This window comes from Onychostruthus taczanowskii, unplaced genomic scaffold, assembly GCF_017590055.1.
Source record: "Onychostruthus taczanowskii isolate IOZ18803 unplaced genomic scaffold, ASM1759005v1 scaffold27, whole genome shotgun sequence".
In the NCBI taxonomy this organism is placed as follows: Eukaryota; Metazoa; Chordata; class Aves; order Passeriformes; family Passeridae; genus Onychostruthus; species Onychostruthus taczanowskii.
Genome location: NW_024500017.1, coordinates 8,645,514 through 8,670,219, shown reverse-complemented (window position 1 = coordinate 8,670,219; position 24,706 = coordinate 8,645,514). Strand labels below are relative to the sequence as shown.

Sequence of the window (24,706 nt, the reverse complement as noted above, 5' to 3'; positions counted from 1 at the left end):
CCTTCCCAGGGCTGCTCTCAATCCATTTCTCCCAGCCTGTGTTTGTGCTTGGGGTTGCCCTGACCCCAGGGGCAGGACCTTGCACTTGGCCTTGTTGAACCTCACAGGATTCTCACAGCCCCACCTCTCAAGCCTGTCCAGGTTTAATAGTAAATAAATGTAGTAGTTTAATAAAAATGCAATGCTGTAGTATCTGCAAAAAACAAATGGGTGTGCAAACTGAGGGGTATTTTAAATGCTACAAAATTAGTAATTAATATATAAATTGTGAGCAGTAAAAATTAACTGACACCTTAGAAAAGATTGATTTTTAAATTTTGGTTTATTTTATTGCTTAAATATAGATTGCACAGTGTGTTCTTACATTTATTGAAACTGGTTCATTACATACAGTACAGAATATATTACCATTGGAACAACAGACAAATTAGCCCTACTCTGAGTTTGGACAACAGGCTATTTCTACCTCTTAGTATGACCATGAATTTAATTTATTTTGAAGTGACTCACTACCAAAAGCTATGTTTTTTTCAAGATGACATAATAGGAAAGAGAACCCCAAGCAACAGCTGAAATACATTTAAACTGGGTATCAATTATAACCATTAAGACAATGCTCAGTGTGTTGCAGATAACACAGGGCCAGTTTGCATAAGGAGCTTTAAGTTCTGCAGCTGGTCTGAAGAACATAAAGAGAAGTGAAACAAAGCAGCTTTGTACTGTACAACAAACAGCATTCTTAATTCCTTTGGTTTCATTCATTGGCTCATGTAACAATAACTACCAAACCAATACATTTTACAGTCACTCCCATCTCCCATGTGTCTAGAAAGGCCAGAGTGAACCAATTATCAACTTACAGTCTCCTCAGAGTGAACCAACTATCAACTTACAGTCTCCCTGAATTTCCATAAAGGAAGAAATTAAATATCATGTGAACACACAGGGTGTTACAAACTCTCCACTCCCTGCACTACACCTGCACAACACCTGCATTTCCCAAACTGAACATTGGAAAGACAGTAACCTACCATCACCATAAAGGAAAAATACTTCATCAACAGAACAAAAAATGAAATGCTGAATCTAGTTTTTTCACATGCAGCATTCATGCAACAGAATTCAATCACAGAAACAATCCTGTATTTACAGCACAGTCTCCATACTGCACAAGTGCAAACAGAAGTACATTCTGTATTACTCAGACTCCTGCTTTTTGTACAAAAGTGCCAAGTGTTATTCTTAAAAAAATGACAGAGTGGGTAGGTTATTTGCACTGTATCCCTATGTTGGATTTACTTTTTAAAAAATTACAGTCTTTATACAGCCAAAAAAAATATTAGTCTTACCTTAAAAAAAAAAAAAGAAAAAAACGTGAAAACTAAAAGCTAGAGTCCTATTTATGTGTAGACTGTGGTCTGATCAGGCTGACACGCTGCAGCAGTAAAAATCACAACGGAATGCTGTAGATAAGGGGCTGTTTCGTCATCCACTAACAGCTGTGATTGCACTGTTAAACTGAAAAGAAGGTCTCAATTACCTTTTGAGCTTTGTGAACGCTTTCTGAAACTCTCAGCATGTCATCTCATAGGTTTAAGTAGCTGATATTTCTCTGTGTCATGCCACATCAGGCCTTTAAATGTAGTCCAGTACAATACTGGACTACCGTTCAAAAATCTAAAAATCCTTTTTACAGTGGATTTGCAAATGCTCCAAACAGTCAGCAAATTAGCAGGGCTAATAATCCTTCAGGTCTTGAGTTATGCAATCAAAGATTAATTTAGGTTGGGACTTCAAAAGTCATCTAAACCAAGCTTCTGCTCAAAGCAGACCTAACTGAAGTTAAGTTACTTTCTTTATGTTCACTGTTCATCCAAAACACTCAACTAAATGTCTACATTTATTATAGATATTTGAGAACATTCATTCATGTTTGAACTGCCCCAGTCAGATTCAGACAGACTAAGGGACTTCAAACTTACTATTCATGGTATCAATGAATGCTGATTTTCTTTTTTTGCTGGCAGGATTTAATGAATCATAAAGACAGCCTTGATAATTACCATCAAATGTCCATGATTTACTCTATCAGTTTTACTTTATTTACATTTGAATAGTATATGCTCAGATACATAAACCTATGAAATTTACCTTAAAGGTTTGAGAAATGAAACAAAAACAAACACAGAGATGCGTCTCTAAAAATGCTTTTGCTTGAAAATATATGTAATAAATTCTTGATCTTTAAATGGTTTAATTGAGTTTACTTTCAATTTCTAAAATATCACTAAAAAGCTATTATAAACTACAGAGAAATGTCTCACAGAATATAGTTTTAGTATTTATGATTTAAAATGCCCTCAGTTTATTTTCTGCTATACTAAATATATCTCTCCTGTATTTATACTAAAGCAGACAGTAAAATACTACAGTGTTTTCAAAAGTACAGTCCGTAAACCATACATATTAAGACATGAAATATATTGCACAATTCCGTGCTTGAAGAGGAGATTTCTCCTCTCTTATGCAAAGCTTAAGATTTAACTTTTAGCAAGAAACACAGTACATATACTGGATGTATCTATCTAAAAAGCATGTTATGTGATGCATCAAAATATACTTAACAAGTGCCCATTAATTCAGTGACTGTATTTGAACACATGTAAGGTATTGTTTTTCCATCTATTCCAAACCAAACAAGTTGAGCAGCTGTGACAGCAGGAACAAGAGGGAGCTCAGGTAGGGCTCCCCTGGTTACACTGAATGAGATGAAGCAAGCCAAAAGCATTCTAGTTTGACATAGAATTGAGGTGGAGAGGAGTAAAAAAAAAAAAAAAACAAAAAAAAACCAACAAAACAACCAACCAAAAAAAAAATAACACAAAAAAACAAACCCAAAAAACCAAACCAAACCAAAAAAAGGCTTTTCAGTTACAAAATCTCAAATTAAACGAATTTGAAGCAATACAAATTCCTAGAGTAACTGAAATATTTACCTATATGGCAAGACAAGTTTTAAATCTGACTTTTACATGTACTCAAATATGAAAATGAAGAAACATGGTCTGTGAAAAACCTAACTCAAAATATATTACAGAATAAAAAAATTCAAGACAGTTTCATGAATTTGGCTACAGTAATCTGTATTTGGCTCATGTCCATCATTATATTAAAGTTAGATACAATAAACAATAAAATTTGAAAACTCATCTTGTTCTTTCTATTGTACTCTACTCTACATAATGTCCAGCAGACTTCAGAAGACACTTAATACACACAAAGATCTGGAAACTTCATCTCATAGACTGGAACAGAATGGTAATGAGCATGTCCAGCAGTAATGGTCATCGCTCCTGAGGGGCTAGGCGGAGGACTGTGTGAGAAGCACAACCAATATACAGAATTTACAGTTATATGGATTGCTTTTATATAAATTTACACACTTACAGGAGAGAAACAACATTAAACTACCCCCCCATATATATATATATATGTACACACCAACAGTATATTATAAAATAAAAAAATACCGACAGCATTTTATCCTAGTCCTGAAGTTCTAATTAAATTATCATGCCCTGAGGATTTTTATATTCTTGCCTGTATCATCAATTTCACTGATATTACAGAACTATCAAAATGCATCTTACTGCTAATAAATACTATTTATCCTGCATAATGATGTGCACAACTCTATAATAACACCATGTACTACTTGGGGTGCTCAATATCTAATTACTTTTTCAATCAGATGCAGCATTGGGAAAACAACAGCATCCTGCAATACTACTGATAGACACAGAGATACTGTAAGACACAATGAATGGTTTCTGCATATTCTCCGTTATCAGGAAGATTCAAAGAAGTAAGAAAATATAAAAGTACTCTTTTTCAGTGCGCTGGTTTTGGCTTGGATAATTTTTTTTTGCAGTGGTTGGTACAGGGCTGTGTTTTGGATTTGTGCTGGCAACAGTGCTGATAACACAGGAATGTTTTTGTTACTGCTGAGCTGAGCTTACACAATAGTCAAGGTCTTTTCTGCTCGTCACACTGCTGGGCCAGGGTGTAGGCTGCAGGTGGGCAGGAAGTTGGGAGGGAACCCCAACTGACCAATGGGATACCCCATATCCTATGGTGACATGCTCAGCAGTAACAGCTTTAAGGAAAGAAGTAGGAAAAAAGGGACATTCAGAGTGATGGCATTTGCCTTCCAAAGAGTCCTGCTTAGCTGGAGATGGCTGAACACCTGCCTGCCCATGGGAAGTGAATGAATTTCTTATTTTGAATTGCTAGCATGTGTGACTTTTGCTTTACCTATTAAATTGTTTTTATCTCAACCCAGAGTTTTTCTCACTTTTACCTTTCCAATTCTCTTCCTCATCCTTCTGAGGAGGGTTAAGACAGTGGCTCCATAAGGCTACATGGGGCCTATCAGGGTTAAACCACAGCTTTCAGTTAAGGCAATTATTTTCTGCCTATTACCATCTGAAAATAGCCATAAGTGCTATATAAGTCATTTTTCAGGTATGATATTCTTCTTGCATAAAGCCTTACCGGATGGTGAGTTCTAGTATCTGTGCCAGTCTATCGTGAAGCAAGTTTGCCTAGAGAAAAAAAAAATAAAAAATTGAATTATTAACTCCTAGATATTGAACTGGGCTACAATGGGTGTGCCAGGCCATACTCAGGTGAGTGTTCCACACTGCCACATGTAATCTAGGCCACATTTCTTAATTTCCGTTCTCACTGCTGCAAGGATTCTGAGCCTTAAAGATGTATTTGAGATTGTGTGAGCCTGTCCTGGGGTGCCAAGAATTATATAGCAAAGTCTGCTATTGTAGACAGTTCAACAAATCTGAAATACATTTAGTTATTTAGAATACATAGTGGGTTAAATGCTGCTCCAGTTATCCCAGAATGAAATAGGAATGGACTGTGAACCTGGATTTCAAAGAAAGCAAGGAAGAAGAATTAAGGTGAAGAATTACAAGTTACCCATTACCTTCCCAATGGTCTAGGAACAACAAAAAACACACTTCAAATTACTGGAATCTCCCACTACTGACAGCAGTGGAGACAAAACAAAGAACTGAACTTCCAAACAAGTAACAGCAGCAGTGACATGACAACTTAAATCACCTTCAGTCAGCACATGCCCACTAATGCCTACACTGATATCCTCAGTGTGAACATTTTGCAGAAACTCACTTTGGTTTCACACTGAGCTGCGATTTCCTCAAATGGTGCTTTTTGGAACTTTTCAATCACAAGACGCCTCTTTTCCTTTTCCTGTTCTTCAAGTCCATTGTTATCTTAAAGGAATAATGAAAAAAAAATTAAAGACAAATGCAATCCTTGCCTACGAAGTACAAGAAATATCAAATGCACATTGCAGAAGTGAATAAGGGTTGTGCCTGAAGTGATGCAACCATTCTCAAGTGAGCTGTCATCTGGCATTGCTCCTAAAGCAAAATGCAGATGACATTTCACGGAGATGGTTTGAGGAACCAATTTTTCCCCTTTCTTACTAAGTCTTTAATTAAAAGTAACATCTAAGCTCCCTTTTGCTTTATTGCCTGCACTTGTCACTTATCGCACAAAGGTTCAGATTCAAGAGGAAACAAGAATCTCCCAGTATCATACTGACAAGTGGCCAGAGTTTTCTTATTGTTTAGGATGTGTCTACTGTTCTAAACATCAATGTTTAATCCAGATTTTTAACAGGACTTTGGTAGGCTGAAAAGCATTAATTAGCAATTACTTATAGTAATATGAAATAAGGAATCTGGATAATTCTATATTCTCGCAGCCAGATCACTTGTCAGAAAAATATTCTTTAAAAAATCTTAGTACTTTAAAATCCTCGATGTGAATTTACAATCCATTTTTTTAATTCATTGAAGACCCAAAAGTCTTAATACATAAAAAATACTCAAGTCACCTCATAAGTAATCACTCAATGTAACTTGAATACCTCACATTTATAACTTTGTCTGTACTGCAAATGTAATAGATGACAGGCATTTTCACATGCTTTTCATTCAGCCCCATTAACTGCAGAAAATGAATTCACTAACATTATCAAGATATCATTTCAGAGATTTAGAAATAAATAACTGGAGTTCTAAATAAATTTACTAGCTGAAAAGGAAAAAAAAATAGTATTTTATGTTCTTCTGGCCTCCCTTTTCTTCAGCAATTCCATAGTAATTGCAAACTATGCTGCACAAACACAACTGTAACAAATCTTACCAATGGCTTTCTTCAAAGCTTCAAAGGTGATTTCTTCAGTATTATCAACCTAAACACATAGAAACAAAACTCCTTAATCATCACATATAGCATAAAAGCTTCTAAAAAATAAGGAATATGATAAAACACGGAAGGCCAAAACAGCCAGAACTTTTCTGCCTCCAATAACTTCATTTGGACTTTCTGTGACAGCTAACAGATCACTAATTCACATCTTTAAGCCACTGAAATTAGTGAGGAAATTTTTATCCAATGAGATCAAGAAAGACTTTCCAAATTGTACTCAAGATGCTCTATGGTAACAATACCTTATAAATGGATTTGGATTTTGGCAGAAGAGCCCTTTAGGTCAGGAATAAGCTATAGTGTTTCTATACTGTAAAATCTCAGTACTGGCTCTCAGGCAGCTGTTGCCAATGTCACCTGCTTCCTGGGGCTCACTGAGTTACCAGCAATGTGATGCTAAAATGGGAGCAGACAGTGGAGTGTAGAGTGGAAAATGGTTACTGCTTTAGGCTACTTTGTACCATGATGGATCCAAATAATTTGGTGTTTATATCATAAACGCTGGAGTTAAAGGGCTCTTCATAACAAGCTATGCCTGATGCACTGAGAAAATCTGTTCATCTACGGATAGGAATATCCCTGTCTGCTGCTGCAGATGCACTTCACCAGGAATTGCTTGAGGATGCAAAATTACCAAAGTGCTTCAATTCTTTATAGACCTAGTTTCTACACCAGTAAATATATTTATAGTGAAGCCACCCTCTTGGCATTAGGGGAGAATGTTTAGATGGATGAACAGTCTTCACCTGAACATAACATGGTTTCTTGCCTTAAATTTCCCTACTTCAATTCTTCCAACATGTGAACAGGCAGCACTTTTATTCTTCCTGATAAACACTAACTCTTTAGAATGGTCCAATATGATTTATGATAAGAGGTAAGGTAGCAAAAAGTTCCTTTATTCCATTCAGAAGATTATGAGTTCTTTCAATTTTTTAATTTATTGGCTTGAACTACTGTTAAGGGAAAAGGAAGTAGCTGCTTCCTTTTTACTTGAGAGTTATTTCATGAGTTCCAGCTGTAAATTATATTTTTCTAACAGGTTTTACATAATAAACATGTATTCTCTACCTCTGAATAAATAAAAATTAATAAATAGTGAAACACCTTTTTTTTGTGAAATATTTGTGGATATGGCTACAGATCAAGAGTACTGAGGTTCTGAAAAAATCTTGTCTACAACTGATATTTGGAAAATGTTAAGTTTTTTATGGCTGCCTTTCATAGTGCTAGTTAACCTCCACATTAGTTGCTGATATTACCCAGCATTATACTTTGCTAATTAATATTTCAGAAGCACTACCTGCATTTACAAGTGCTTTCACCTTATAAATGGAGATAACTATGGAATAACTCACCTTCCTGAACAAGATTCACAAGATTCATTCTGTGGTACCAACAGACTTGGCACCACAAAAAACGCTGAGTCCGCTGACAGCAGAACTGCATTTGCATTGTATACAATAACAGCTATTTTATTGTTAAACATTCTGCTATCTCAGTGCAGAAATGGTATCATACATCATTATGTCCTAAAACTACCATTAATTAAGTAGGTAATACTCTCAATCATAAGGATTTATGCTTGGGTTTTTTTTGCAGTTGAGTTCTGCTAATGGTTATAGATTGCTATGCTGACTAATCTACACAGCAAGAAAACCAGATTTCATATATAGGTATGAAGGTGCAGTCAGCTAACTGGAAAATACTGTTTTCTCCTCTGCCTTGTAAACAAACCTCATAAAGCAAGTAAAGGAGGAATACTTTGCTTCCTGTGTTCCTGATTAATAAAATTCACATTTTTAAGAGATAAAAAGGAATTAATTATCTAAGACACTGGACTACATTAAGACCACATTAAACTGAGAACCCATAAAAGGATTTTTTCTACAACCACTACGTCCACTTCAAAACAGTCTATGTATCAGTGCTTGACATAACATCAGCATAACTTGAAATCTGAAATGGAAACTTCTTTCATTTAATTCTACTTACAAGGGAGTTGTTCAATTATATGTAACTACATATAATGCGAGGTTTTGAAAAAGAATACTCATGTCAAACAGTCCTGTGAGGAGCATTTACTTGCTTCAGAAAGCTAGAGATCTGATTGTCTCACTTATTTTTCAAACATCTTTTTATTCTTTTTACATTTATATGTACCTTTGCTAAAGCACAAAAGCAAGAAGTGAACACAAAAGATCATCTGAGGTATAATGAGCACAAAGCAGAAAGGAATAATAATAGTAATAACAGTAATAATAATAATAATGCAAAACATATCGCTTCTGTCTAAAGTAAAGCCTGCTCCTTTGCCATAGCTTAATACTGAATTTTTAACTAATGCTCAGGTTGACTCAGTCCACACATTTTGCTTTGTGTCTCTAGGTAGTTTGTGCTTGAAGATGTCAAAAGTAGGAACCATCTGTACCTCATCTGAGGTACAAACACCTCCATTTCAACAGCTAATCCACTGTAGCCAGCAGAAATCTACTTAATAAAAATCAGCAGAACCTTGAAAAATATTCAGCAGAAATTTATTTTAAGAAATACTTCAAATGAAGTGTCAAACAATGTGGGATAATTTTAAAAATAAGGAATATGATAAAATATGATAATGTGGTCTTCCTGAGGGATAATTAACATCAGCTCCTGTACCTTACATATGAACTTTTTGTTGCTACCTTATACTTCCTGTGCTGCATGTCAAACTCTTTTGGAGAGGAACAGTGACACTGGGGCACACAGCCTGCCCAGTCTTTACCTGTCCCATTCAGAGGCTTCTATTTCTGTAGGCTGTATCTCACAGCCCCAGGCTGATGAACAAGTTTCTCAAATACTTCAAAGGATACAGGGATACAGATGCTGAAATTTATTGTATCCCTCAAAAGGCAAAGAAAACATTTTAGAATATTTACTCATAAAATATCAGTTTTTCAGCATGTAAATAAATGTATTGCTACGCCATAATCTGTAGTACTATCTGTAAAAATTGTAGTGACAAAATACTTTACCCTTTAAAACAATAAGATCTTTATTTTTATATTTTATTTTTATTTATTTATATTTTGTATTTATTTATACAATAAGAGTGTCTTTGACAACACATTTCTGCAAATAGATACCTTAAAAAAACAAACCCCCCAAAGTATTTAAAATTGCTAAAATAATCAGATATTTGGCTTCCTGGGAATATTTGACTTACATTCCCCTCTCCCTCCACTCAAGATGCTGCTTTAAAATAATCTGTGATTTTCATACCTTATCCTCTGCACTGCAGCCAGACAGAATATCCACCTGAAGAGACACTGTGTCCACAATACTCTTCCTCCTGGAGAGTCTGTCCTCATCTAGCATAAGAAAAAATTATGTCACTTTTTTGCATAACACTCTTCAAACATGTTCAATCAAATTTCTACTCATCAGATGAAGATTTATTTCCATATGCCTGTTTAACCCAAGATCATCTATTTTATAATTTAAATTGTGAAGAATGATACATTTAGAGTTACTGCCCTAAATTACTAAACATGAAGAAAGGGAACCTTTTTATAATCCCTCCCTACTCTCATTACAGAGCTTTTCAACTTTCCCTTGAAATTCCAGAATTTTAAAAACCAACATCTTATTCAAATGCATAATAACAGAGCACATGATGATACATAGCTGTAAAATCCTTTACAAAAGCATGAACTTTTTTTTTTTTTGGTTGTGAAATTGAAATATTAAGGTCTTAATTTTAAGGTAGTCTGAAACAGAAAAGGGCTTTTGGAATATGATTCATTGACAGAAGAAACAAAGATTTCTGAATGGAAATGAACAACAATCCTTCCTTATTCTTCTTGCTACAAGTACCATATTCAGCAAGTCTAAAAATCTACTGGGTGAAAAAAAATTCCCTCCATTTCTCACTTCCTACAAATATTTTAGCAGGTCCAGCTGGCCAAAAAAGTTGTCAGAATAAGACCAAATGTGCTGATACTAAAAGAAGCACAACAATTTAATTAATGCATAAGGAGATTATGATCAAATGATCCATCAGTTGATGAAATCTCCTTCTGTGGCTGCAGTCCTAGGACACTGCATCACTAGTGCTTTCTCATTTTTGACATTTCATATATTAACAAAACATTCTAATGAATAGTAAAAATACATGTGAAGCCTTGTCCTAGAGATCCTCTGATAAACAGACACTTGAGTGGCCTGACTTTTGTGTATGCCATTTACAAAACCATGAATTGCAATGTCACATTTTAGATTTTAGCCAAGATCAAGCCATTTGGACCTTGGTATTGTTATCTGATGATTTGCACTGCACAGTTAGAAGCAGCTACAGGCACTTGATACTAAAACACCAGAGAAGGACTGTAGAAGTCCCCCATGACAAGGCAATTTATGCTGGTTCTTCTGCAACCTGTGTGCTTTTGCAGTGCAAATATTGAGCATGAACAAACAGAATTCATTCCAGCAGAGCTGAACATGCTCAGCTTTTAAAAACCAAGAAATAAGTTTCAGAAGACACATAAATGAAATGTCATTTTAAGATCAAGAGGCAGTGAAAGAACAAGATTAGTGAAAAACACCTGAATTCTACTAATATTTGTCAGGTTCTCAGAGATCCTGAGAATTTGAAATGGCATTCTGAAGGGTTTACTGATTTTTTAATCTCTGATGGCTCACTGGTACATGACCCAATACATTCCAAATCTGAGGAAAGCACCTCAGCCCACAAGAGAAAACACCTGACAAAAACCACATCTCTGCTGCCATCTTGCTGCTCTCTCTATAACTGACACACAAACACCAGAAAATACAATTTAGGGACTACTTTGGACAGAATTCATTTTTGTAATGGATGCCTCACTAAACTTGCATATGAAATATGCCTATTTATCTCTAATTTCAACATATTAAATGGGTAAAAAAAATGTGACAATTACCATTTTTTTCTCTTATAAAATACAGTGTTCATCCACACACATGAAGGAGCCCAGGGGCTCCAGGACAGTGATGGAGTCCCAACACCCACTGGCCCAAGGCTGTCCCAGAAACACTGGTCCCAGTGCCTGGGCAATGGGAGCAGTTTAAAGACAGTGGCTTTAAACTGAAAGAGGGTAGATTTAGATTAGATATTAGGAAGAAATTCTTTCCCATGAGGGTGGTGAGGCACTGGCACAGGTTGCCCAAAGAAGCTGTGGCTCCCCCATCCCTGGCAGTGCTGAAGACCAGGTTTGATGGGGCTTTGAACAGTCTGGGACAGTGAAGGTGTCCCTGCCCATGGCAGGGGGCTTGGAACAAGATGACCTTTTAAGGTGCCTCTTTTCCTGGGTGAGGGACTCTGTTTTTGTGCAGTCACTATCCTGAATGGCCACTGATTAAGATGAATCATCATTCTTTGAACAACTGAGACCTTCTTCCAACCTTCTGCAGGCCTTTGTAATGCCACTCAAAGAGTAATTAGTACCATCACAAAAATGATACCTATGGCTCTACTACCTGCTCTGGAATACAAATCAGGAAACTACTTTTTGGTAGAGTACAAAATCATGAGCAAACACAACAGCAAACCCCACAGCAGCTAACATTGCTACAGGCATGTCAAGGAGAGAAACAAAAAAAAAGCATAAGGAAACACTAAATCCACTAAGTACAACACAATTTCTGGCCTAAAGGTCTTTAGGCCTTCTAAAAGCATTTTTTGACTGCACATCCTATAGGGACACACCACAGGGCAGGAGAGCAGGCTGACCTACAGCTCATTTTTACCTTTTGACTTGTGTTTGCATTTATGAGGTTTTTTGCCTGATGGAAATAGAGTAGAATTAAATATATATATATTATATATATATATGTAGACAAAAATGACTGACAGTCTTTTATATTATTAGTTTTCTCCATCCCTCAAGTAAGAAAGAGAAACATGTATAAAAATTTGCAAATATTAATGTCTTTCTAGTTGTTAAGAAGTATCAAGACATGAAACAAAGACAAGATGACAAAATTATGTTCTATAAGTCACTGTTAAGCATCGTAACACTGGTATTTGGAAATAGCAGAAATAATTAGGATGAAATATTTACTGGCTTTTTAGATTCAACCCTAGGTTTCACAGGAATATACAAAAATAGGGATTGTTTCTTAATTAAGATTAATGATCTCTTTTGAAACACTACATTCTAGCATTATAATCTTAATATCAGAAATGTAACATTTCATTGCAGTAAGAAAAGAAAAGCATAGGAATTCCAAAATATTCCCTTGGTCCTGATTCAGTTAAATGAAAAGCTTGGGAAGCTCAATATTTCACAGGATCAGAGATTAATGCATTTAACTAGCAAAGGCAACAGTCAAGAAACAAGTTTAGGTTGCTGCTCTTCATAAAAAATTACAAAATTCCTGAACCCATCTGATTCACATTTACTAAGGATTAAATATGGCAATTTCTCATCACCTGCAGAGGCAGTTAATCACACTTTCAGCTAAACTCAATTAATGTTGATGTCAGAACTTACGTCTCTTCCTGTGTGGGAATGCATTTTTAGCAAAGTATACAAGAAAATCTTACTGAGGTCATTTGGGTACAAATATATCTGAGTTTCTAGAAGAGGCATAACATAAATTTCAAATCAGGCTATCTTCCTCACTCCATTCTCATTCACTCAAAGCCTGTAACATTTCCTCACTTGCTGCCACCTCTTTTGCCAATTATAAAACATAAGGTTAACTGTTTTTTTAGGTGCCAGAAGAAATAAGCATAGGAACATCATCCTTTTTAGAAGAAGACAACCAGCAACAGAAAACAGATACTGCATCTGTGCTGGAACATATCACTAATGTGCCTGCTTGCATTTGGGACAAAACCACACCTGCTGTCTGGAGAACTCGATTCCTCCCACAATATCTAGCCAAAAGAGAGATTCAAGAGCAGGCAGCAATGTCTCTGAACCAGACTGCAAGAGAACACATCTGGCCCTCACTATCTGTATGTACTTTGGTTCTTTCTATGTGTGAGTTAGAGAACACAGAAATCATATTTTACTGCTAGGTGCTTTAAAAAGGCCATGCTTTGGGTTGGGGTATATCCCCTAGTCTATTACAATAGCAACTTGTTATATACAGCCACAAAACACACATGGTTAAGAACAAATTCTTCAATCAAATTTTTTTCAGTAATTTGTTCAACTGGCTGTTGAAAATATATTAAAAGCCAAAACCACACAACTGTCACATACTAGTTAGTCCTTTTCACATTATTCAGTCAGCTTGTGCAGCACCAACTCACAGAAACCTTCCTCAGGCAGCACTTTATTTCCACTGTTACCTGACACTAAGCTTGCATAGGTATCTGATGGGGGAAAATATCTCATTCTTGCTTAAATTAACATCTCACTGATAATTTAACTAAGGCAAATAAATCAGCACAAGATCATATGGCAAAAGGATGAAGTATCTTTCATCCAATGTTGACATGAAAAGGATAAAGCAAACTGACTTGTATATTCCTTCCTCATTTTCTAGATCAAGTTAGTGCAGATGTTCTTTTGAAGCAGGGACTTCATTAAAGAGTCAAAGTGGGTTCTAGGACCTTCTGCCTCACTTCCATTCTTTAAGGAAAAAAAATCTTTGAAACTTCTTAGCAATAATACAGTAGCTACTGAGAAAAAAAAAAACAAAACCAAAACACCTTGAGAAGACAAAATGATCTGATTAGATTTTGTTGCCAAGCTGTCACATTACATTCATTGGCACACAACACATTAGGAAAACATTCTTAATAACTGGTACTAAGTGGTGTTGTTACTAACCACCACTTACCTGTTACCTGGGGCACATATGGAACTGACAGTCTTTCCACGTTGTATCCACTGCCTCCTAATGATTCTGCAATCTTGTTGGTCAGGAAAAACAGATCTGTTTCATCCTTCTCCAAGGATTTTGGAAGACTGTCAAAACATATATTTGAAGTTATAGTCTACCAACAGATATTTGTTGGTTAAGTAAAATATTTTTCTAATGTCTGTGAGCAACCAAGAACGGTCAATGGTAATGATGGAAATAAAGCTTGGCCAGTTTTTTAGGAATGAATACACACCTAAGCCCACTGAAAACCTCTTCAGTATTTTAGATTACTTAACACTTCTTGTTTATCTGAAATATGTTCTTCACCTATTCTGCTACATCTTGAGAGAATATGATCTCTGTTACATAAAAAAAAACCCAAAAAAACAAAAAAACAAACCTGCACAGCAACAGTAACATTAATAGTAATTAATTAACTGTAGTATTTGTCATTTGCCAGCAGTGTGCCCTTGTGGCAAAAAAGACTTAGGGTATCCTGGGCTGCATCAGGAGGTCGAGGGAGGACATCCTTGCCTTTTATTCAGGTCTGGTAAGGCCACACCTGGAGTGCTGAGTCAGGAGCTGGGCTAGCCAGGACACGTAGGGAGCCCACCACAGGGTCACTAAGGTGGATCACGGGGCTGGAGTATCTCTAATGAAGACTGAGAAGGCTGGGCCAGTTCAGCATGGAGAGGAAAAAGTGGCTCTCATCAGTGGGTACAGCTCCCAGAGGGTGGAAAGGCCTCAGAACTAAGCAGCTCTCAGTGCTGCTCTGTGACAGAACCAGAGGCAAAGGGCACAAACAGACACACAGAAGGTTCTGGGAACACTTTTTTGTGTGAACGTGAAGGTGACCAAACACTGGTGCAGGTTACCCAGAGGGGTTGTGGAATCTCCATCCTTGAAGATACTACAAAGCATCTGGATGTGCTCCTGCACAGTCTGCTCTAGGTGACCCTGCTTAAGCAGGGGGCTTGGACCAGATGACCTTGAGATCCCTCCAGCTTCACCCATTCTGTGATTCAGTGAAAATTTGTTTTGCTCTTTTTGTTTATTTTGCTCAGTGTTAGCACATTGAGCATCTTATTGTGCATAAATGCCTCTGACTACTGTAAAAAAGTCTGAAGACAACTTTTTTTCCCCCCCTACAAGTGTACATGCTTGGGATTCTTCCTCCTGTCTGGAATACCTTAAAACCTCTGATTTTTTTGACATATGGAACATTTCTCAATGATGTATAATTTTTAACAGGAAAATAGGGACTTCACTATCCACTAATTCCAATTTTGTATCTACTTACTTGGATTTGTCTTTGAAAATTGTTTCTGGTAGAAAATAAGCTGCTTCCACACTTCTGGTTTCAATGACCTGAAAAAAACCCCCATGTCAAATAGTACAAAAGGAATAGTTTCATAGTTGTTTTCTTCAACACCTAACCTTTACTAACATCAGCCTCAAAACAAATGAGACATTTGGGATTTCTTTTAACCAGAGAAAGAGACTGTGGCTCTCACCCTTTAGACTAAAAATCTGGTTCTCATGGGCTTGTGCATGTCAACACTATTTTATCAAAGACAGTGGGGCCGTAAAGTCTTATACCAGTTAGAGATTTGGCCCTTTATATATGGCATCACGAGCAAAATAAAGTGCTCTATCTTGAGAGAAGATTATTTTGTTTATAATCTTAAGAATCAGCAAGTAATGCCATGAGAGACTGAAGATCAAGAACAATGTCAGTGGGCACAAACAGGGGAGATCAACACAACTAGCAGGCACCTGACACAAGTTATTTACTGATTTTACAGAAGAACTGTGTATTGCTCTAAATGGCCTGAATTATTTCACCATGTCTTACCTTGCTAACATGCTGACAAAAGGCAGGAACTGCAATCATCTGACTCAGGAAGTTCAGATATGCTGCAACCAATGCCATGACACCACAGCGATTAAACATTGGCAGATTATCCTCATTGATGATGGCAATGTCCTGAAATATAAGGGGTAGCATGATGTTTTCCAAAGTTAGCAGGCTGTCCTGAATACATGGAAGTCAAAATTGTCATTGCTAACACTATCTGACATATGATGTTTATCTGCTATTACTCAACATTTGATATCTCTCATCTTAAAATTCTAGTCTTTTTGCTCACTCCTGAAGTAGGAATATGTTGATCTGAAGTTACAGAGTTTAAAATGTTCAACCATTAGGAAGAAAAATAAATTTACCCAACTCAAAATTCTATTTCTCAGGAAGTACAGGTAAATGACTGGTAGTCTCTTGTCCTTATCACCTGTTGATTATAACATTTTCTCAGGAAAATTAGAAACAGCAGTTTGATAATAAGGATCAACAGTGTGAATCACAGATACAGCATAATAGAGGAAATTATTTAATGCATATTTGCACTTCTATGTTTATTCAGATTGCATTATTTTTCCTCTCATTAGGAGTAAAACTCCTAATGTCATTTCCACCAAGTAAGGATTTGGTTAATTGCATATTTTAAAATTAAGGATGCACACTGCATTGCAGATGTTTGATAATACAGCTGCACATTTGGGAATAAGGTTAATGACAGAATAAACTGGGAATACAGGGCATGATTTCATCAAATTTACAGGGCATATATTAGCAGTATTTTATTTTTTACTTCAACACAGATATACTTAGTAAGTTATCCAGTTTCCTTGAGGACTGTATGCAAGTATGAGTTAATAGTTGAACCTGTTAAGGAAATGTTAAGGAATAAAGCCTAAAATACTGAGAGAATATTACTGTAATAGACTGGTTTAGTAACTATTCCCAACCAACCAACCAATTAATTATACAGAAGTTTTCATCCTGGGTGCAGACAGTCCATACATTTTATACAGAACACAAGATCATAGGCTGATAGAACACCCTGCTAATGAGTATCAGCAATTCTAATAAATGCTTCAACAAATTTTCACATCTGCTGTTTTTCCTGAACAGCACATGCTATGGAAGTTTGTTACAAAACTGATTAGATGAAGTTTCCCTGTTAGCAAGTGGTACATACAAAGTGTGCTTCCTTAGAGATCAATCAAGTTCAGACCAAATTATGAGATTTCCAGTTTGAAGATCAATACACAAAACCCTCAGTTCATCACATCTCCAGTGACACATTTGAATTGTCAGTCAATAAACCCAACACAGACTCATACCTGCAAGGCAATAGCTAATCGGATGAGGTCAATAACCACTTCTTCATTGGCCAGTTCTATTGTGGTAAGAGCTAGAGATGTAAACAGGAGTTCAAAGTTTTTCTGGACATTGTCTTCTTCTTTGCAGCCTAAGTAGATGTGTCTATACAACTGCTGACCATGCTATGAAAGACATAAAAGGGAAAATGGGTATTAAATAATAGAAAAATTTAGGTTGGAAAAGATATTTGAAGGTCTTCTGGTCCAACTCTCTACTCCCAACAGATTGAGAATTAAAAAAACAAAAAAAGGATAAAATACAGGGTGTACACATACACAGAGAAAAAAAGTACATGATTAATCAAGTAGACCTCAAGTTTCTAATAACAGCTTCTTTATAAACACTGTACTGTTCTATTTTGTGCACGAATGTACAGATAGAGAACATGATACAGAGAACTGCATGATTACTGCACAGTATCAGATGTGGGAATTCATTTCCTGTTGAAATATTAGAAAAAATATTTGCTCATTTATGAAAAGGAGAAAGCAAAAAGTAATATTGAAATATTTTTCAAGAACATTTGAGTAACTGATGAGCTCCAGGTGTTATCCTTCTGAAGACATCAAATTTGTTCATTAAGCAACTCCCCTCAAACAGCAAAGAAAAAAATCTGCTAGAAGGTGTTTCAGAAGGTGAGCAGGGCTTATTTACTGACAGGGAGTGTAGGGAGGCTGCAGCTCTAGTGAAGAACACAGGTCATTCAATGAAAGACTCCACTCCAAAAGTGACTTTCTTCTCATAACATATGTGCCTAACCAAATCTCAGTAAATAAAACTATTACCTCAACACAAAAGAAAAATGCAAACACGAGAAACACAGGATAAGCAGCAGGTGTTGTATGGAACACAGAGCTCAGTACCACCCAGCATTCCTAATCTGGAGGGGAGTACAAGTCTGTATCAGCTGACCCAAATAATTTTCAAGACCTAAAGACTAACTCTAGACATATTAATTCAGCTCTAGGAAGATGAAGAAAAGTAATTTTCAACCTCTCTTTTTCAAACAGGATATATTTACTTAAGAAATAATGATGACATTGTTGATCTTTTCATTACTCCGAAAATCAAAGACATGTTCGAATACACATTGTATTTAGAAAAGAGGGAAACACAGCTATTAGCAAAGCACAGAAGCTACTACAAAATAAAGGTTAGCTGTTTAAAGACCCAGTATATTTGGAAAATAAAAGTAATGAATTTTTTTATCCCACTGATAAAGAATTGTGCTTAAATAGGAAAATAAATGATTATGTGGATTTTATCAATATGTATCTTTCTAGAAGACTGGAAAATGCAAGAAGTTAAATATTTCTCTTCAAAGAAGGATAGATATAAACTGAGCAACTGGTCCGAGACGAAGAGTTTTGTGCCTAGGTTTGGTTCCATCCCACCTGGGTGTGATACAAAATTGCCTCAGGATCCCATGTAACATCAGGATCTCATGTAACATCAAACAAGCCCAAACGATTATCCAGGTGTTAATGAACTTATGGAGATGCCTCATCCCTGTCCTTTGATTATGCAGAGCATCTGGGAAGAGCAGGCTGCTAGCATGCACATCTGCATCAGGTGAGTAACAGTATCACACAGACAACCATTGACTGACTTCATTTCCCAGGGTTGATATATTTTTTAGAAGCCTCTATGATCTTTTCTTGACCTGTGAAGAATGTCTTTTCCTCTTCTACCCTTTTTTCAGATCAATATTAACAATTCAAATATTTAGTTTGACAGCTACAACTTTCATCTAGCAAAATACATCTTACCCAAATTGCTTTCAATCATAGATATTAAATTAATAAATTAAAATTTAATTCACTTTTTAAAAGAGACATTGCTAATAAATGCCAATTTTGAAGTATTTTTTATATTTCTATTATTCCAGTTGAATACAGGTACTAAAGAGAATATTTACCGGACTAACTAACATTTATCTTGCAAAGTTACTTGAATGCTGTAATAATTCAATAATAATAATATGCTCCAATTTGCATATTATTACATATGCAGTATTTTTGCCTATTTCAATATTTTCTGGTTTTTGTTTACATACCTACACAGATAAACCACAGTCAGGAATGACAGAGCACAGTAACAGTTTTATGCATCTTTCCCACATAAAACCCAAGGTGTCTAGTGTAAGCAATTTCACTCCACTTAAGTATCATCTAAAAAAACCATGTTTTTCTTTAGAACCAAATATACTGAGAAGTCACCTGATACAAAGTCTTGTGAAAACAATCTTTTAAGAATATAACTGCTTTGTGCAAAGTTAACTTTTTGTGACATCTTTACCTAAAACATAAGTCTCTGTACCACAGCTATATAAAGATTTCTAAATACAAAACTGTCTAAAAATACATCAAAATAAAAGCCAAACTAGAGAAAAACTGCTACTGAGCAAAAATGCTGCCCAGGGATCTAACAATGGGGAGATCTTTTCAGAATCATAGTTTTGAACATACGCTGTTCTCATTTCATGCATATAAAAGTTTTAACTGAAGACATAAATTAAAATTTTATTGCATAGAATCACCTTTCACGTATCCTGGGAACCTCAACACTCAAATCACTGTAACTTGATGACAATAATTTGACACTGATCTTTGTGACTTGTTGCAAAACCACAGCTGCAGAAGAAAAGCAAAACCACTGGTTCAGTTACTTATTTCTAGATAGAAAAGTGATGTTTCACGCTATTACCTTTTTCATGAAGCTCACGTCTTGCCTTGAAATCTTGTCTCGTTTTATCTTTAGATCAGAAACATCTGGTATTATTCTAGAAATGAAAGAAATGTGTTGTTTCAGAAAAAAAAAAAAAAGCTGGAAATTAAGAGAATGTGGAATACAGGAACTATTCAAACAGATCTTGACCCAATTCCCATTTTAATTATATCCATGCTTAACAAGGATATTTAAATTTCAGTTGAAGATGGAAAACCAGAAAGAGAATTATGAGAATCACGTATTTTTTTAATCTGCATAAAATAAAAATAAAATTCTGTCTTCTACATGGCTAAACCACGATATTTGTAATGGCTATTTAAGGTACTGTGCTCTGAGGCTTATCTGTAAATCTCTTGCCATGAATAAATGACCCTGATCACTATGTATTTACCAAAACAGTACATTAATAATTCATATTAGCAAAAACATTTAAAAATCAACTTGTCATTCAGGTAACGAACTGGGATTTGCAGCAGGCAATAACCAAGAGCAGTACCTGATCCCTCTGAGCTTGGCTCTGTTGTCGTGCCGGTCGATGAGGTTGTGCAGGATTTCCAGCACCAGCTGCCTCAGCTCAGAGTCCTCCATGAGTGACGGAGACAGCAGCGGGTCCAGAAAGGGGGCAGGAAGTGCATTACTTATTGTTGTGGCTTTGTATCCTGAAGTCACCTGTCCATTGTTGGAAATAAAATTCATGTGTCATTACTGCATTATAAGAATTAATTGCAGCTGTTACTCACTTTTTAGTGGGATTGCTTTGGCATCCACAAGGTAGATTCAAATTCAAGTATTGTATTAATTTTGAAAATTCCTGACCTCACTATGAATTTGGAAGGACGTCAGCATACATTTTCAAATTAAATCCCTCATGTTAAAAGGATTTTTCAGGATCCTTTCTTTACAAATACACCCTGAATCAAAAAATAAAGGTATGATTTATGATTTGTTTTTTTTTATATGGCTTATGAAAAGCTGCAGGGCATAAATTGAAGACGACGGAATTCCAGTCAATAATTACAATAGAGATTTTTCCATTTCAGGTTATGAGCTGTTCACATATGGTAGAGTAAGCTCATGTGAAATAAAAAATGAGAAATCAGGGCCTATATGAACACCACAAAGATTTATGGATACTATTTTATTGCAAAACATGAAGTAAGCAAATACCACTTTCTTAGAAATCTGGGGTCATAGTGTTATTTTAAAAATTAATACTACCTCTGTCTTGTCTCATTCAGTTACTTTTAACTAAAGCAAACTCTGCAGGTACACAAAGAAAAATAAACTTCTCCCTAACTACTAATTCAAATTTTAATCATCCGAACATCTAAAGTAGCCAGAAATATTTAAAATTTACCAACCCTTAAAATGGAGGTTACCAGAATATTACAATCTCAAAATATATTACAAAGTACATTTAACCTGTTGAGGATGAGGGGAGCAAAATCATTCCAAATTTAATTATAATAAATGCAATCGTATTTTCATCCAAGACTTACATAATAATTGTATCTTCTTTATATATATTCCCTTTATATATATACCCTTACAGTTTTTACATGTGAGTTGTGTTTTACTGGTTTTGGCTGGGATAGGTAATTTTCTTGACAGCAGCACATGCACTACTGTGTTCTGGATTTGTGACCAAACCAGTGCTGGTAACACAGAGATGATTTGGCTACTGCTGAGCAGGACTTACACACCTCCAGAGGAATATCCCATATTAAAATGTGTCATGTTCAGTAGCAGAACAGGAGGCAGTTTGTGAGGGCTGCCATTGCTCAGGGACTGGCTAGCTATCAATTGGGATTTTGTTTTATGTTATTATTACTTCTTTTTCTCATTTCTTGGTTTTATTTTTCTTGGTTTCCTTTATTTACTTACTAAACTGTCTTCATCTCAGCCCACTTTTCTCACTGGTGCTGTCCTGGTTCTCTCCCCATGCCCCTGGGGCAGGGTGAGTGAGTGAGTGGGTGGTCTCTGGTGCCTCTGGGTTAAACCCTGACACTGAGCGAGCATGGTGCCCCCAGCTTAGCTGAGGGCTTCACAGGGACGTGGCAGACAGGAGCACCAGGGGACAAGAAGGTATCTTATCAATCATTCTGAAAATGGAAAATGACTGATATCACAAGCAGCAAGGCTGCAAATCTAAGTGCACACTTTTAATGAAGTACCAAATTTCAACTGCCTGTACAGCATTAACTTGTCTGCCCGTGTATGCATGACAACAGACTAATTATATTATGAAATATTATTCTTTTGTAAAGAATACATGATGTACAATGCTGGATTTTTTCCACAATATTTATCAATGACTAATTTACTAAGCAACAGAACAATGATTTTCACACCTCTGTGCCATGATGGGATTTTACTTCCATATTCTAAAAGAGATGCAAACCAAAATTCAGTGTCCAAAATGTTACATCTCTTCCACATGTACACTCTGACTCCCTTAAAGCATACTTACAGGCTATGTAGCACCCAAAACCATTAGAACAATTCTTATCTGTTTTAATGGAATTTTAATACTGGTGAGATGAATCATCAGGAACAGTTTAGGCATACCTGAGTCTATGTTTAATGAAGACAATGCGCAAAATGACCACCTGAGATCCTTCCTAATAAGTTTTCTGTCCTTAAATTGCAACTCTGAATGCCCAGCTCTTCTGCAAACCAGAGTCTAAGATTTCAGATTTGGACAAGACAAGAATAGTTTAATCTATTTGCCTTACACCATACACGAGTTTCATACCAAAGCAGGGACAGAAACTCATTTTCCAGGAGGATATTCTTCTGCCTTAGTTTGAGAAATCATTCCCCTGTTTGAGTCACTAAACAGTTCTGCAACAAACAGGCCAGGATTCTTCTGGCAAGAGCCTCCTTTACTACCCACTTTCTGATTTTTACCATCTGGGTTTACTTCCAGAAACATTCTTTGAAGATTTACAGCTGAAAAAATGTAATTGTGATAAAAAATTCAATCACACCTTACAAGAAATTTGGGAAACATTAGAAAGGATAGAATAACTGTGTCTGAGGTATCCATTCCTATGGTTTTAAAAATATTGGCCATACTACTAATTACCACTTTTCCAGGCTCAGAGATAAAAGTGATTTCACTTTGATGCTGCCAGTACTGCTGGCAGAGCTCAACCTACTCCAGGATGTTCTTTTGGATCTGCAGATCCAATTATAACTGACATTCACTGAAGTGCTCTAAGGGCTGGAGGTGTATTTCTTGTGCTGTTTGTAATGTAAGTTGGAAAAATGGTTTCACAATATTACACAATAGAATTACAGGTCCATGCAATAAGAATGTATGATTATTTTCATAACCCAGTGTTGTTATACTGTACTTTTATATGTAAATATATAGATAAAGTGAAACACTGTGTTTATAACATAGTACACTGATCGCAGAAGGCTTACCATAAGTAAAGATCTCAATAACATGATTTGAATCCTCCTGGTTCCCAAATCTCTACAATTGGAAAAAAAAGCAGCAAATTAGTTTTTTTCTTGCATATCTTTGATAACATGATTTGAATCCTCCTGGTTCCCAAATCTCTACAATTGGAAAAAAAAAGCAGCAAATTAGGTTTTTTCTTGCATATTTTTGGATTATTCTACTCTAGACATGATTCTCATTTTTGACAAGTGAATACAGCAGTCTTGGAAGGAATGCTGGATGATCATAGATAAAGAAAAGTATCTCAAACTGAGCTGCAATAATTAATTGTTTTTGAAAGACATTTACAGGAAGGCTCAAAAAATGAAGCACATTCAGTTGAAGAAAAAATTAAATTGTATATGTGAAGCAGATATAAATCTTTATGTTTTACTCAGAAATCTCTAAAATGTTCAGCCACTATGAGCTTGATGTTATTTTCTCAAGGATCAGCACTGAAAATTTCTTCTGGATTAAAATTAAATTGAGTTTTTTAAGAAACACAGACATTTCTTCTTCAAGCCAGACCCCAAAACTTTGAGACTGGAAAAAAGTTACCGGCAAAATCAGTAAGAAAAACTGAAAGATTCCTCAGCTATCATATCACAGGAAAGTACATGAAACACTAGAGCTGGTTTTTTTCTGTTTTCATTTCCCTCCTGCAGGTGTTAAAAGTAGCCAAATAGCTAAAGGTATATATCACTATTCTTGCAAGGTCTTAGGAGATAAAAGTGCACTTGGAATAAATTGCTCCATTCACAGAAATTCTTTCAGGGAAGTAAAAAAGGTATAAGCTATTTTCTCCATTAAATAGTGTAAAGGAAGATTAACCCTCTTCAGAAAAGCTGGCCTCTACATAGCAGTGGAAACTTCTACCTTAATGGGCTACAATCCTGGCTGTATCATTCAAATGTCTTGGGTAGCTGAAACCAAAAATTTAAGTAATCCCAGACTTTATCAGCGATCAGAAAGCCTTCTTTGTTCAGAGTGACATATGCACACATCATACCAACACACTGCTCAGGCACATGTTTACACAGACTCTCATAAATGGAAAATTACACAGTTATTAAAAAAAAAAACAACAAAAAAACAAAAAAACAAAAAAAAACCAAAAAAACAAACAACCACCACCCCCAAAT

At 35.9% G+C, this 24,706-nt stretch overlaps 1 protein-coding gene across 4 annotated transcripts in view; it reads right to left on the bottom strand.

The window, feature by feature from the left end:
• Window positions 1-303: 303 nt before the first annotated feature.
• Window positions 304-24,706, bottom strand: part of EFR3A (EFR3 homolog A) — a 76,590-nt gene continuing 52,187 nt past the window's right edge. For 3 of the 4 annotated variants that reach the window (XM_041407596.1, XM_041407598.1, XM_041407597.1), the window contains 12 exons: window positions 23,546-23,597; window positions 20,610-20,782; window positions 20,090-20,165; window positions 17,344-17,505; window positions 16,013-16,144; window positions 15,458-15,525; window positions 14,134-14,261; window positions 9,580-9,668; window positions 6,253-6,301; window positions 5,209-5,312; window positions 4,555-4,604; window positions 304-3,373 (listed from right to left, as the gene is read on the bottom strand). In XM_041407596.1, coding sequence (XP_041263530.1) covers window positions 3,268-3,373; window positions 4,555-4,604; window positions 5,209-5,312; window positions 6,253-6,301; window positions 9,580-9,668; window positions 14,134-14,261; window positions 15,458-15,525; window positions 16,013-16,144; window positions 17,344-17,505; window positions 20,090-20,165; window positions 20,610-20,782; window positions 23,546-23,597 — 1,189 coding nt within the window. In that variant the 3' untranslated portion in view covers window positions 304-3,267. The remainder of the gene's footprint in view (window positions 3,374-4,554; window positions 4,605-5,208; window positions 5,313-6,252; window positions 6,302-9,579; window positions 9,669-14,133; window positions 14,262-15,457; window positions 15,526-16,012; window positions 16,145-17,343; window positions 17,506-20,089; window positions 20,166-20,609; window positions 20,783-23,545; window positions 23,598-24,706) is intronic. The other variant, XM_041407599.1, reaches the window with a different exon arrangement.